We start from the raw sequence: 13,132 nt of genomic DNA, 5'->3' as shown, positions 1-13,132 counted from the left end.
TATCTTTTTTATAATTTATAATTTAAATAACATAAAAAAATTAGAAAAAAAAATTAAAAAAAAAAAGAAAATCACCCGGGCCAACCCGGAACCCGGCCCGGTCGGGCCTGGGCCCGGGCCCGGACCCGGCCCGGGGTACCCGGGTCCGGATCCCGGTTTTGCCCGGCCCGGGCCCGGATTTCCGGGCCGGGCCGGGCCGGATGGACAGGCCTATAGACCATAGATTGTTATAAGATAAATTCAACTCTAGAGTTCCACTACTGTAAATAAATTATACTATTGTCTTATAACAATGCTTCGAATTCATGATTCTTCAATTTTAAGTCAATTATATGTAAATTCTTTATTTACCTTTGAAGTAATAGAAAGTTACATCCATATGTTTGAATCGTAACTTATTTCAAAGAAAACATGTACGTATCATAAATTTTGACGACAATCACATTCATATTGTATTTATAACCAACAGAGCCGGTCCTGGGTTTTCTAAGGCCCAGGGCAAATTTTCTCTGTGTGCCCCATTTATACAAATTAAACAAACAAATAAATAAATTATCAATTAATTAACTTTATTAAAATTATAAGATTTTACAAAAGACAATCTTCTTTTCATTGCATTAAAAGAAGGAAAAAGAGTACCCCTGGATTGTAAACATTGCATTAAAAAATGAAAACTACATATTTGAGTCTACATGCTTCCTCTCAAATCTCCATAAGCATTTCTTGATTTGATCAATCTTCTTTTCATCCTCCACAATTAATCGAAGCAAAGCATCATCACATGTACCTACAAAATAAAAATAGCAATGAAATCTCAACTACAAAAACATCATTTAAAATGTCTTCTTGTTGCACTTTTAGATGCAAAATCATCAATTATGCTATCATATTTAATGTTCTCTAACATATCCTTTTCAATGCATAATATCGCTAATCCATTTAGCCTATCTTGAGTCATGGTGGTCCGCAAGTAAGATTTTAATAATTTTAATTTAGAAAAACTTCTTTCAGCAGATGCCACAGTCACAGGTATAGTCAATAATATCCTATAAGCAACCATTACATTAGGAAACATATCCACACTCTTTACAAACTCAAGAATTTTAATGGATGTCCATGGTTTATCTGTTTCATATGCTTCTTTTGGTAACATCACTTGCAACACTTGTAATTCTGAAAATATGTCTCTTGCATCAACATTGGAAACATCACCATGTTTTAAAGCATTTTCAAGATTCACACAAAAACTTTTTAATTCATTATCATCAAGCGAAGTCAATTTTGCAGCATCAAATAAGAACCCAAAAATAGATTCAAAACAATGCAATTGTTCAAACCTATTCTTCAATTCACCAAGAGCAATATCCACTATAACAAGAAAATAATCAGTTCTAAATGATTCTTCAGCTGATTGTTGTTCCCTATCACTATTGGAAACCTCATCAAAATGCCTTTTTCTACAAACTTGACGTTTTTTTGGAAATATAGGCTCAATTCCCATATCAAGGGAAATTTGTTTAGCATTAATCATGGCAAAAACAAACCCATTTATTCTATAGTTTTCAAAAAATAACACAAGTCCTTCTAATTGTCTTACAGCAGCATCAAGACGCATGTCTTCAGATTGTAACTTTTTACTAACTAAGTTAATCTTATGCAAAATGTCATGCCAAATAACCAAACTTAATATAAATTCAAAACTTGAAAGCTCTCCTGATGCTAAACTTTGAGCATCCCTACTCAATTTGGCATCTTCACTAATTTCTGTTAATTTAAATAAAGCTTCTCTAATTTGGGAAGCTTGAGATTTTATTGCTTTGACACTTTCAATGTGACTTTCCCAACGTGTAGTTGACAATGATTTCAAAGTCAAACCATCTATGTAATCAAATAACACATTCCATCGCTTTGTTGAATTAGAGAATACCGTATATATGCATTGACATGCTCCAAAAAAAGATTTTGCTTTAACACATGAGTTGGCCATATTACAAACTATTAAGTTGAGACAATGAGAACCACATGGCATGTAAAATGCTCTAGGATTTATATCAAGTAATCTTTTTTGTACACCTAGATTTTTTCCTTTCATATTAGAGCCATTATCATAACCTTGTCCCCTCACATCATCAATATTAAGTGTAAGGGACTCAATTACATTTTGCAATTCATTAAAAAGTCCTAATCCAGATGTATCTTCCACATTCAGAAACTCTAAAAAGTACTCTTCTATATTTATTGGAGTACTTGAAACATCTACACACCTCAATATTAAAGTCATTTGTTCTTTGTGACTTGCATCAGGAGTACAATCAAGAATGACAGAAAAATATTTAGCTGTTTTTATTTTTTCAATGATTGCATGTTTAACATTTGATGCTAAAATAGCCATCAACTCATTTTGAATTTTATGACTAAGATAATGATAATGAATCTTCTTATCTTGAATGAGTCGAAAATGGTGTTGCATTACTGGATCAAACTCTGCAATCATTTCAAGCAGGCCTAAAAAGTTACCATTACCATCTTCATAAATTTTTTTCATTTGTTCCACGAAAAGCCAAATTATGTATAGCAAGATATTTCACAACAGCAATGATTCTGACAATAACATTTTTCCAGTGTAGTGTATCTTTCTTGATTAGCTCTTGTAATTCTGTATCAATTGTTTGATTTGTTTTCAATCTGATTTGCAATTCAACACAAGACCTCAAGTTAGTGAGGTGTTCAATGCTGCTTTCATGTTGTCTAAGCTTCTCACCAAGATGTTTCCAATCTCTAATTCCTTCACTAGTTAACTGACTTCTAGAATTCATTGTTTTAAACAACTTACAACAGAAACAAAACACTTTATCCAACTCCTTTGAGTACACTAGCCATTTTCGATCCTTAGTTTCCCCATTTGGTAACGTACGAATATAATAATTTGAAGAAAAATGTCTATTGTGTTCGTCCATGGGGAATTTGAGATTAGTTTCTCTTAGGGGACCTTTTTCTACAAGTAAATCTCTCATTTTTGCATCAAGATTATCCCAAACTCGTGGATCATAAATGTTCAAATCAAATCTTGTTTCGGGACATTCATTTTCATGGCAAGGTTCATCAATATTTTCATTTTCATCAAGGAAAGGTTCATCACTATTTTCATTTTCATGGCAAGGTTCATCAATATTTTCATTTTCATCAAGGAAAGGTTCATCGGGACATTCATTTTCATGGCAAGGTTCATCAATATTTTCATTTTCATCAAGGAAAGGTTCATCACTATTTTCATTTTCATCTAGATCACCAATTTCTTCATTCACATCATTCTCATTTTCTACTAATTCTTCCAATATTGGGTGTTCATATTCATTTGGTAAATCATCTTCATCTAAATTTTCAAGTGAAGCATTAGCTTGTTTAACAAAATATTTATTCAAAGATCCTCTTAAACTTTGAGCAATTTTATCATTTTTTTTCTTTTTTTGTGTCTTGAGATTTCCGGAAAGTTGTTTCTTAGGAAACATTTTTTAATTTTTATAATAAACACTTAACAAAGAACAAAGAACAATAAAACCTGGATTTTGAGCATATGTTCTTCCACTTGAAACTTCCAATTATAAAGATCAAGAATCCCAGCCAATGTTTCTGTTGAATCAAATAATAAATAAGAAAAAGTTAAAAAGACATGTATTACAAATTTACAATTTACAAAATTTATACATCTAAATTTGCAATATTAGACTTTACCCAGTCACGATTAACAATTTGGATGAAAAATGTACAAAGGAACTAAGTTCAAAACACATAAAAGATTTGAAGGACTAATGATTAATTGGGGACTAATGTGAAAGTATGAAAGTTTAGGGGATTAATATCCAAAGAACCAGAATAATGACTTTTTTTCCACCAGATTTATCACGCATTGGTTATCAATCAGAGAAATCCCATTACGCCCACCACAAAACATTTCACCAATTTTATATTTTTTTAAAGACAAAAAATTACCAAACTCACCCTTCTCCTCCGGTGCTGATAACATGAGCATCCAACAACACATCAGTCACCAAGGCCCCAAACACACAAGGCGGAGCCTTCAAGTCCGACCGGCAAACTAGACACGTGGAATTCTACTTGCAAACACACGTAGAAATCAATCAGAGAGATTCCAAAAACTTCAAACGGTTTCCCCAATTCAATCTATTAATCTAAAAATAAAGAATTTCAGAGAATTTTGAGAAATAGTGAAATACCCAAATGGAGAATCATGAAGAAATCTGAAAATCCAGTAGCAAGGAGCGACCTTGGCGCAATACAAACCGTCGAATAATTTTAGAGAGGGGAAGGGAGAGAGAGAGAGGAGAATTTGGTGAAGGAAGACTGGAAGAGATGAGGTGAAGAAGAGGTGGTGGGTTGATAGGAAATTAGCACTAGCAGAGCCGGCGTAGGCGTAGGGGTGAAGAAGACTAAGAGGCGGTGACAGATTGCTATGAGTTGTAATTGTGGTTTTTTTTTATTTATTAGTTCACCCCATAGTTTGCTCACCCACCCCTAGTGCCCCCTCAGTTGTGGGCCCCAGGCTGTAGCCCTGGTGGCCCTACCCCTAGGCCGGCTCTGATAACCAAAAAAAGAGAACTTAGATCTTTTCGGGATCTCCAAATTATATTCGGAACCATCTACTAGAAGCTAAAATAAAGTAGGATGTACATAAGTTTATCTTATCAGAAACTTACTTTATGTCACTTTTTTTTGCTGACAATGGAAACCTGGTTAGTTCCCTCAACTTTAACTCTTTTGGAGTCCGCCAGCGGCCCTGGTTCGAATCCCTTAGCCATCCCACCTCTGAAAGAAGCTACCCTTGCTACCAGGGGCTCATCACCCACGTGAATGGGCGATCAGCGTAGGCACGAACTGGTGAGCATACAACGGGTTGAGTTAACTAACCAGTAAAACCTCGGGTTTCTATACCCACCCTTAAACCCACAGAAACCAGGTGAATACGGAAGCGGGGATTTGAACCTCTGACCAATAAGGGAGATCTCTTCCCTCACTCTTCGTAGCGCTAGCCAGAAGTCCCACCCGTGGGTGGTTACTTTATGTCACTTTTGTTCATATTTTGAGTTTAGTTTTACATTGCTTCTCACATTTTGAATATTATTACCCCTACAATAAGTTAAATCTATGATCATAAAAGAAATCATGCTTATGAAAGCAATATCGGAGTTTAATAAAATTTCCAATTACCGAAGTCAAATATGCTTTTCTTTTAGGGGCTGTTTGGTTGGTTTCCTAAAAATCAAGAAAAAGAAAATGGTACATGAAAATTAATAAAATATTATTTTTATCCATTTCCATTCCTAAAACTCACCACAACATCCAATAAAATATTATTTTCATCTCACAACTCATCTCATATCATATTCTAAAAATAAACAAAACACAAGAAATAAGTCACATCATCCAACTCATTTCATCTCCATCACATCTCATCTTTAAAAATCACTCACATCATCCAATAATATGGTGACAACTCATCTCATCTAATTAACATTTTATTTCCACCCATTTCCTCCAAAAAAGCTATGAAATCGATTTCCTTAAGTGTGGGTCACATCATCTAATAATATAATGACAACTCATCTCATCTCATCTTATCTATTTTCTTATTTTTATGAATGAACCAAACACAAGAAAAGAACCTATTACAGGAAATATGTTTCTTATAATTTATTTACTTCTTTTTTTAGCCAACCAAACAACCTCAAAACAAATTTTCTTAAAAAACCACCCACATTATCCAATAATAATGTGACAATTCATCTCTCATTCTTTGATTTCCTTCTTTTTTTAGCCAACCAAACAATCTCAAAACAATTTTTCTTAGAAATATGTTTCCTATTCTTTGATTTCCCTCTTTTTTTAGGCAAACAAACAGCACCTTAGGAAAAAGTGTTATTTTCACTTTACAGGCAAGTTTCACCCTTTTCAATTTTGATATTTTGAAATTTTAGTTTGACAGTTTTATATTCTAAGTGCAAAAGAAAGTTGACTTTGATTTTGTCCAAGATTAATAAATAAAGGCTGCGTTTGGGAACTTGGATTTGGGCTTGGATTTAAAATCCAGGGTATTTCAAATCCAAATCTCTAGTTTGGATTCTAATTTGGACCAAGATTTTGAATCAATTGATTTAACAAACAGGAATTTGGAAGCCCAGAAAAAGTGATTTCAAATTCTACCCCACCCCCTGTCATTTATCAAATCACGACCCGATCCTCTCTCTCTCGCTCTCTTTTCAAGTCTCGTTCCTCTCTCTCTTTCGTTTCGTAAAATCTCTCTCTCCCCCCTTCCCCCTCCCCCCCCCGGCCCCCCCTCTCCCCCTCTCCCCCCTGCCTCTCTCTTTCGTTTCAAGTCCTGATCCCCCTCTCTAGGGTTCCGTTTTCAAATTGAAGTCTAGGGTTCCGACTTCGAGTCCTTCGAACTGGTAAGGTGTCCTCTCACTTCATTTTTTTGCCACTTGAAAGTGTGAATTTTCGATTCTTTTATGTCATCCTCGGTGTTGGTTGAAGTATTTAGCTGTCTATGTCAAAAAGTTTGGATTTTTTATGACGCTGGTTGTAAATTTATGGGAGCTTGATCAGCCTGCAATTGGAGTCGGAGCTGGGCTTCTTGTGTGCTATTAGGATTGTTTCTGTTGGTTTGTAGGATATTTAGATCAATATATATAGATAAAATGTTGAGGATGAGTTGATCCTGCTTTAGGAACTACTTTTTCAACTATTAATTTTTTTTTGACTTGGTCTTGTGAAATCGGAGAAGGAATTTGGGTGTTGTGAGGTGCTTATGTGTGATAATGATTATTTCTATCTGTTGTAGACTTTCTAAAGAAATATATGGGTAATAATGAAGAACTAATCTTCCTTTTGAACTACTTTGGAGTATAATTTGTTAAAGAAAAATTTAAGATTTTTTACTATTAAAATCCTTGTTCCATATACAATTAAGGACCTATTAACTTTTTTGATACATTTTAAGATTTTTTACTATTAAAATCCTTGTTCCATATACAATTAAGGACCTATTAACTTTTTTGATACATTAAATTTAGGATCCATGCTAATGAATAATCTGTTTCTAGTGTCAGTAATGATATTTGATTCATTTTGTTTTTAATACTAGAATTTCATTTATTTTTCAAGGCATTCAGAAATTGGAGTCAATACATTTGATTAGTGAGATTTCCATGTGGTTTCTAGTGTTGTTATGCTCGGTATAACTCCATCGAGTTGTTTGTCAATTTATAAGTCACTTTGATCTCATTTAAGTGTTGTTATGCTCGGTATAACTCCATCGAGTTGTTTGTCAATTTATAAGTCACTTTGATCTCATTTAAACTTAGCCGTTTCCCACTTCATTCTGAAGTGGACTTCCTAGTTTGTTGATTAATGTCAGGCAGACTTGAAGTGAAATGAGAAAACAAGTGCGCTACAATACCCTTTGCATGTTATGATCATAGAATTATAATAGAATCAAGAAGTAATACTTTCAGCAATTCCTTTTTCTTATTTCTAAATGTTCTTTCCCTTGTCAAATTGCAGAGACTATGCTATAGTTTAGTCTGCAGACCCATTAAAGAGCAGGTAGGCTGGCATAAAGATCCTTTTGTTGGTTCTGGAACTCCTTATAGGCGAAGGAATCTATCTCATGAATCTAACAAAATTAACTGTGTACGTGTTTATAACTAGGACGAATTTTACATATGAGCACAAATTGTATACAAATTTAAGGTGTTAAGAATGTCTATGAGTACAGATAAACCAACCTTCATTGTTGGGTTTTAAGTAAATCAATGCTTAATTAAGATAAGAGTCTGAATTAGCCAGCTTGTTAAGGCGATTAAGGATCGACCTTTTTCACCCTTGAATCACTTCACACTTACCACACACGGGTTTGTAGATGATTAAATAAATTAAAAGAAAGTGACCGCTCGTAAAAACCATATTATGTTCTAATATTTGGTTAGTTATGAATATCCACATAGATTCCAATCTGTAGGGACATCGGGAGTGAAAAATCTGTATTGGCATTCAAATATTGAGTTAGAATCTGGTGATATCAGTCATCTGCTAGCTTTAAGAGTTTATCATTTTAGTTGTGTTTTAGATATGTCTACAACATACACCGAATCATACAAGAGTATATGCACAGGATATAATAGAACTTTCATTTATTTCTTATAAACACCAAACAAAGCCTAGTCTGAACCACAGATGAAATTGTTGCTCTCTGTTTCCTTTTCCTTGAATGAACACATTGGTGTGCAATGTGTACGGGTCTCCACTGAGATTTCCAAGGAACTCGAAGTCGATCTCATCATGAGTAGGCCCTTGTGATGAAAGCTGCAAGCATATATAACTATTAGGCTATAAGTACTAGTTGTTGCCACAGATATCTTATGGGAAGATGATGATTCATGCCAAATAGTTTTCTCCTTTCAGTCGCAGCTGAAATTTGAATCGTTATTTGTTTGACTATAATGATTATCAATGCTATCAATGATTATTTGCTCATGATTATGATTTTAACCTGAAGTCACATTTCATGTGGTTTATCTGTGTTGTGAGCTTATATTGTTTAATCTTACAGCAATTTGGGGACATCCGCACTTTGTACACTGCCTGCAAACACAGAGGTTTTGTGAGCTTATATTGTTTAATACATTGAAGATATTATTTATCTAAAAACAACATTCTTTCAGATAAGAGAGACGCCACACAAGAGGCATCATAAGTTTATTGAATTTTATGATGTCAGATCTGCAGAAGCAGCCCTTCGCTCATTGAACAGGATAGACATAGCCAGCAAACGCATAAAGCTGGAACCTAGTTGACCTGGCGGAACCCGTTGAAAGTTAGTATATAAATTTGGTCGCTATCTATTCTCATTTTTGTTTACACTCTAAACAGTTTATTGCTAACAACATTCTTCTTCATTATGCATTTCTCTTATTACCATTTAGTGTTGTTGAGATGAATGAACAATAATCATAAATTGTGCAAGTACTGAGTGCATCTTTGTTCTGTATCTCAATTTGTTTCGACCGTTCCTTGTAAAAATCAAGGATCTGAATAGTTTTGACTGTTTAATTCGAGTATCTGAACGTATGTCTCATGTATGATGAATCAACAATAATCATAAATTATGCTCTTCCTTTGGTTCATGTATGATGCTAGACAGATTTGAGTGACTAAGTCTCATGTATGATGTTAGGCTGAGTTGTAAAGTGTGCGCAAATGTAGTTCTCATGTTTGTTATTAGGTTGTGTATCATCTAGTGTATTGATTTCTCTAACCAATACTCTCACAGGTCTCCATATGCTTTTATGCTTATCTTATTCAGTCTCACTTATCCGACATTTTTGTTTAATTTGTTAGCTTGTTATCTTGATTAAAAAAAATTTATTGATCTGTTCATTTTCTTTACAGGTTTTGGGTTCATATCGTGATGGCATATGAATTACTCTTTTGTTGCTGCGGATAGGGTTTATCATACAAGCATTTCTGAATCCTCGGTTGCAATTTCTTTACATCAAGGATACTTCTCTTCTCACATGCTATTCAGTTTGCAACTCTTTGTATCTTTTCTTATTAACATTTCTCTTGGTATATCAAAGACTAAATTGACTATGTAATTGTCAGTTGTATCTGCATTTGAGAAGATAATTGAATTGTTACTTATTTGCTCTGATATCAACTTATTCTCACTTTGAATATGTGTGAAATATGAAACAAGCCTCAAGTGTTTTCCAGCTTGGATATCAGTGAAATATGCAATAGTAATGTATTATTTAGATGTTTTTTTGTAAGATACATGATATGTTTGTAGAGTTTTCTTTATTTTTATTTTGTTGAAAGTCTTGCAAATTATGGCCGGTAATGAATTTGAAAACTTAGCAAATGTAGCTATCATCGCCAAAATTAGCTAAATTTGTGTTTTTTGGTTACTATTTTACATATCTCCATTGCATTTGATGTAAACAAGATGGGTTAAGAGAATAAATTTTTATCAATTTTAAATTCAAATTCATGTATAATAAAGTACCCAAACACTAGATTTTAAAATCAAAGATTTTAAATACTTTCATTTAATAAAGATATCCAAATAAAAGATTTCTTAAATCATGGATTTCAAATCCTAAATTTAAAATCCATTGATTTTAAATCAACTTCCCAAATCCAAATCAAAGTTCCCAAATCATTGATCTTAAAAGTGTTATTTTCACTTTACAGGCAAGTTTCACCCTTTTCAATTTTGATATTTTAAAATTTTAGTTTGACAGTTTTATATTCTAAGTGCAAAAGAAAGTTGACTTTGATTTTGTCCAAGATTAATAAATAAAAGGTAATTTTTCTTTCTAAAATTTTAGTTTCTTTAGATTGTGAGAGTGAGAAGTAAAGTTACAATTTGGTGAATAAAATTGTCAAATTAACATCATTATGAAAACTTTGGTGACTAAATTGTCAAATGTGCATCGTAATGAAAACTTTGAGGTATCAAATTGTCAAAATTAAACATTAAGGTATCAAAATTAAAAAAGCTTGGGGAGTAAAGCGCAAATAACCCCAAAAAAGAATATAACCCACGGATTTGGACCTTTTTTCTTTTTTTTAATAAAAACCTATTTCGTGACACAAAAAAGAAAAAATGATTTGGATATTTTCCGGACTCGGTCTCTGAAACCAACAGAAACGTGGCCGTTTCCTCCTCCCTCTCTCCCCCCCTCTTTCTATTTCTGATTCTAATTCATGTAGATTCAAAAAAATTTGGTTGTGTTCTCCTCCCTCTGATCTCAATTCCACCCTCCTCTCATCTGGGTCTCCATCAAAATCCTCCCTTTTTCAATGGCTGAATCCGTGGGCTTGATCGCCAACGACTACGGCGAAGCCAAACAGGGGAAAGGGAGGAGATTATGGAAGAAGGTCAAGTATCAGCTCGTCGAGTACCATTCTCTCCCTGGATATCTCAAGGACAACGAATATATCTTGGGCTATTATCGATCGGAGTGGCCCCTCAAGCAAATCTTTCTCAGTATTTTTACCATTCACAACGAGACCCTCAACGTTTGGACGTAAGCAATCTCCGATCTCTTTTTAACCCATTTGTTAAAGTCGAGTCTTTAGTTGGATTTCTTGTTTGTTTTAGGTGTGGGCTTGATATTTATCAGCTGGGTATTGATTCTATTTTCGTTTAATGTATATGGTAAATGGAAATTTCTGATCTTGCATGCGGGTAAACTTAGTTTATCTGATCCTTTTGCCTATGTGAATGTTTTTTTATTTTTCATAAGCTTGGGCATATGATTGTGTTGGGTTCTCTCTTCTTTCTGATGAATATGGAGATGATTGTTTACTCTGTCCCAGTTAATTCTTTATATGTTATTCCTATTTGATCTTAATTTCTCATGTCTCCTTGTTAACATGACTGGTGGATTTTTTAATATGGGTTAGATATTCCCAAGGAAAAAAAAGGAAAGCAAATGTTTCCTTGTTGACATAATTAGGAAACAACACGCATTGAAATATTGGTATGGACCTATTGAAAAGTGGGTCTTAAAGCCTTATCTCGCCATTGACATTGTTCAAAAGGGTTCCATCTTATTAAACTTTGACCCCAAAAAAAATTCAAATAACATTCATTTATGAATCTGCGTTTGCCCTTTTTGTTTCTGAAATAATAAGGTTATAAGCCCTCACTTTTAATGAGGTTTCTTTTGGCTCATGTTATGGCTCTAAGATTGCTGGGATTCCTTATCTCATAACATTTTACTTCCGACCTTGTCTAACCCTTCCGTAGTCTTGAAAATTTTGGAGGATTACTCCATATCTGTGCAACTCTAAAATGCATAACGGAAAGGGTAGGTTTCTCGACTTGCCAACTGGCCTAATGGGTTTTATGTCAAATCTCTCTTGTCTACAGTATAATCGGTAGGAAATAGGCACCACCTATGAATATTGGCATTATCTGGTGAAGTGGTTTACTAAACATTTCACTGGTTTTTTCGTGGGGATTCTCTTTTTGGAAGTACACTTCATTTCTGATTCCATTTCATGGTAAAGGGCTTACATGATGATGGTGATAGCCTCTCTCATATACAAGGGAAGCCTCATCTAAACTATAGCTAGCATAGCTTGAACTTGTGATATCTTCGATCGCAAGCGTCTCCATCGAATTTGGTTAACAAGGTGGTAGCTCCTAACCATCCCCTGGAGGAGAACATTCCTTAAATCTGATAAAAGAACCACTAGCAATAGTGTTTTTTTCTTAAATAAATATTTAAGATGTATAAATTTCATTATCTTTCAATACAAACAGTTTATCTATCAAGGACTAGCGTTTGAGTCCAAAGAAGCTAGGTTCAAGTGAGCCAGGAAGAATATAATCCTTTCGTTATGAGAGAAGAAAGTCATACCCATACAGTAGTAAGATTAAACCAGTGTATTGACAAAAGAAGTTATTGTTTTGCAGCAAGCCTCTGCTCTGATGTGATGGTCAGCATTGCTGCCCTGTATTTGAGAACTTACTGCATCTGAAAATGATTCTTTTGCATAGTGTAATTTATTTTAAATCTATTTCATAATATAGAACGTCCAGTTTCTTTTTTCAGGATAGCTGTCTTAATAGCCTTCTATAAGTTTATAATGCCAATGGAGGTCTTGAACCACCTCTAAGTTATGATATAGGCCCAGTTTTGAGAGGTAAAGTTGCAACAGCCGTTTAGATGCCTTGAAAATCTGACCTGTAGAAAACATTCAAGCATGAAAATGAAAGCTGAAGTAAGATGAAGCAATTGACTGCATGAAGGTGTAAAATGGTGCCACAAACTTTTAGCTAATAAGTAATTCATACTAAGGGCCATTAGAGTTTAAGGAAAAGCAAACTTAAGATGGCGGATTATTGCTTTTATTTAGAGATCCATTTTGCTTCTGATACCTGATGTCCTGAAATATTCATCATGGTCTATTTTCAAATATATGAAGGTTGTTTTTATATGATATTTTTTCTTTTTTAGAGAGATCATAAATCTACTTGGTGGTTATTAGCCGTGTGATTTTTCCCTTAGTTGTTTTCTTTTACCATATTTTTATTTTTCTT

At 34.0% G+C, this 13,132-nt stretch overlaps 2 protein-coding genes across 2 annotated transcripts in view; one reads left to right on the top strand and one right to left on the bottom strand.

Annotated features, from left to right (window-relative positions):
- Positions 675-2,545, bottom strand: LOC109835166 (zinc finger MYM-type protein 1-like). Its single transcript, XM_020403154.1, has 2 exons — positions 856-2,545; positions 675-787 (listed from the first exon to the last, which is right to left on the bottom strand). Exons 1-2 carry the CDS (start codon positions 2,543-2,545, stop codon positions 675-677), a joined length of 1,803 nt encoding a protein of 600 aa, XP_020258743.1.
- LOC109834198 (heptahelical transmembrane protein ADIPOR3-like) overlaps positions 10,707-13,132 on the top strand; it is a 5,478-nt gene continuing 3,052 nt past the window's right edge. Inside the window, exons 1-2 of the mRNA XM_020402141.1 lie at positions 10,707-11,108; positions 12,064-12,068. Coding sequence (XP_020257730.1) covers positions 10,882-11,108; positions 12,064-12,068 — 232 coding nt within the window. The 5' untranslated portion in view covers positions 10,707-10,881. The remainder of the gene's footprint in view (positions 11,109-12,063; positions 12,069-13,132) is intronic.

The sequence above is a fragment of the Asparagus officinalis genome, chromosome 3 (genome assembly GCF_001876935.1).
Source record: "Asparagus officinalis chromosome 3, Aspof.V1, whole genome shotgun sequence".
NCBI lineage: Eukaryota > Viridiplantae > Streptophyta > Magnoliopsida > Asparagales > Asparagaceae > Asparagus > Asparagus officinalis.
This window is presented reverse-complemented; position numbering and strand designations above follow the sequence as displayed.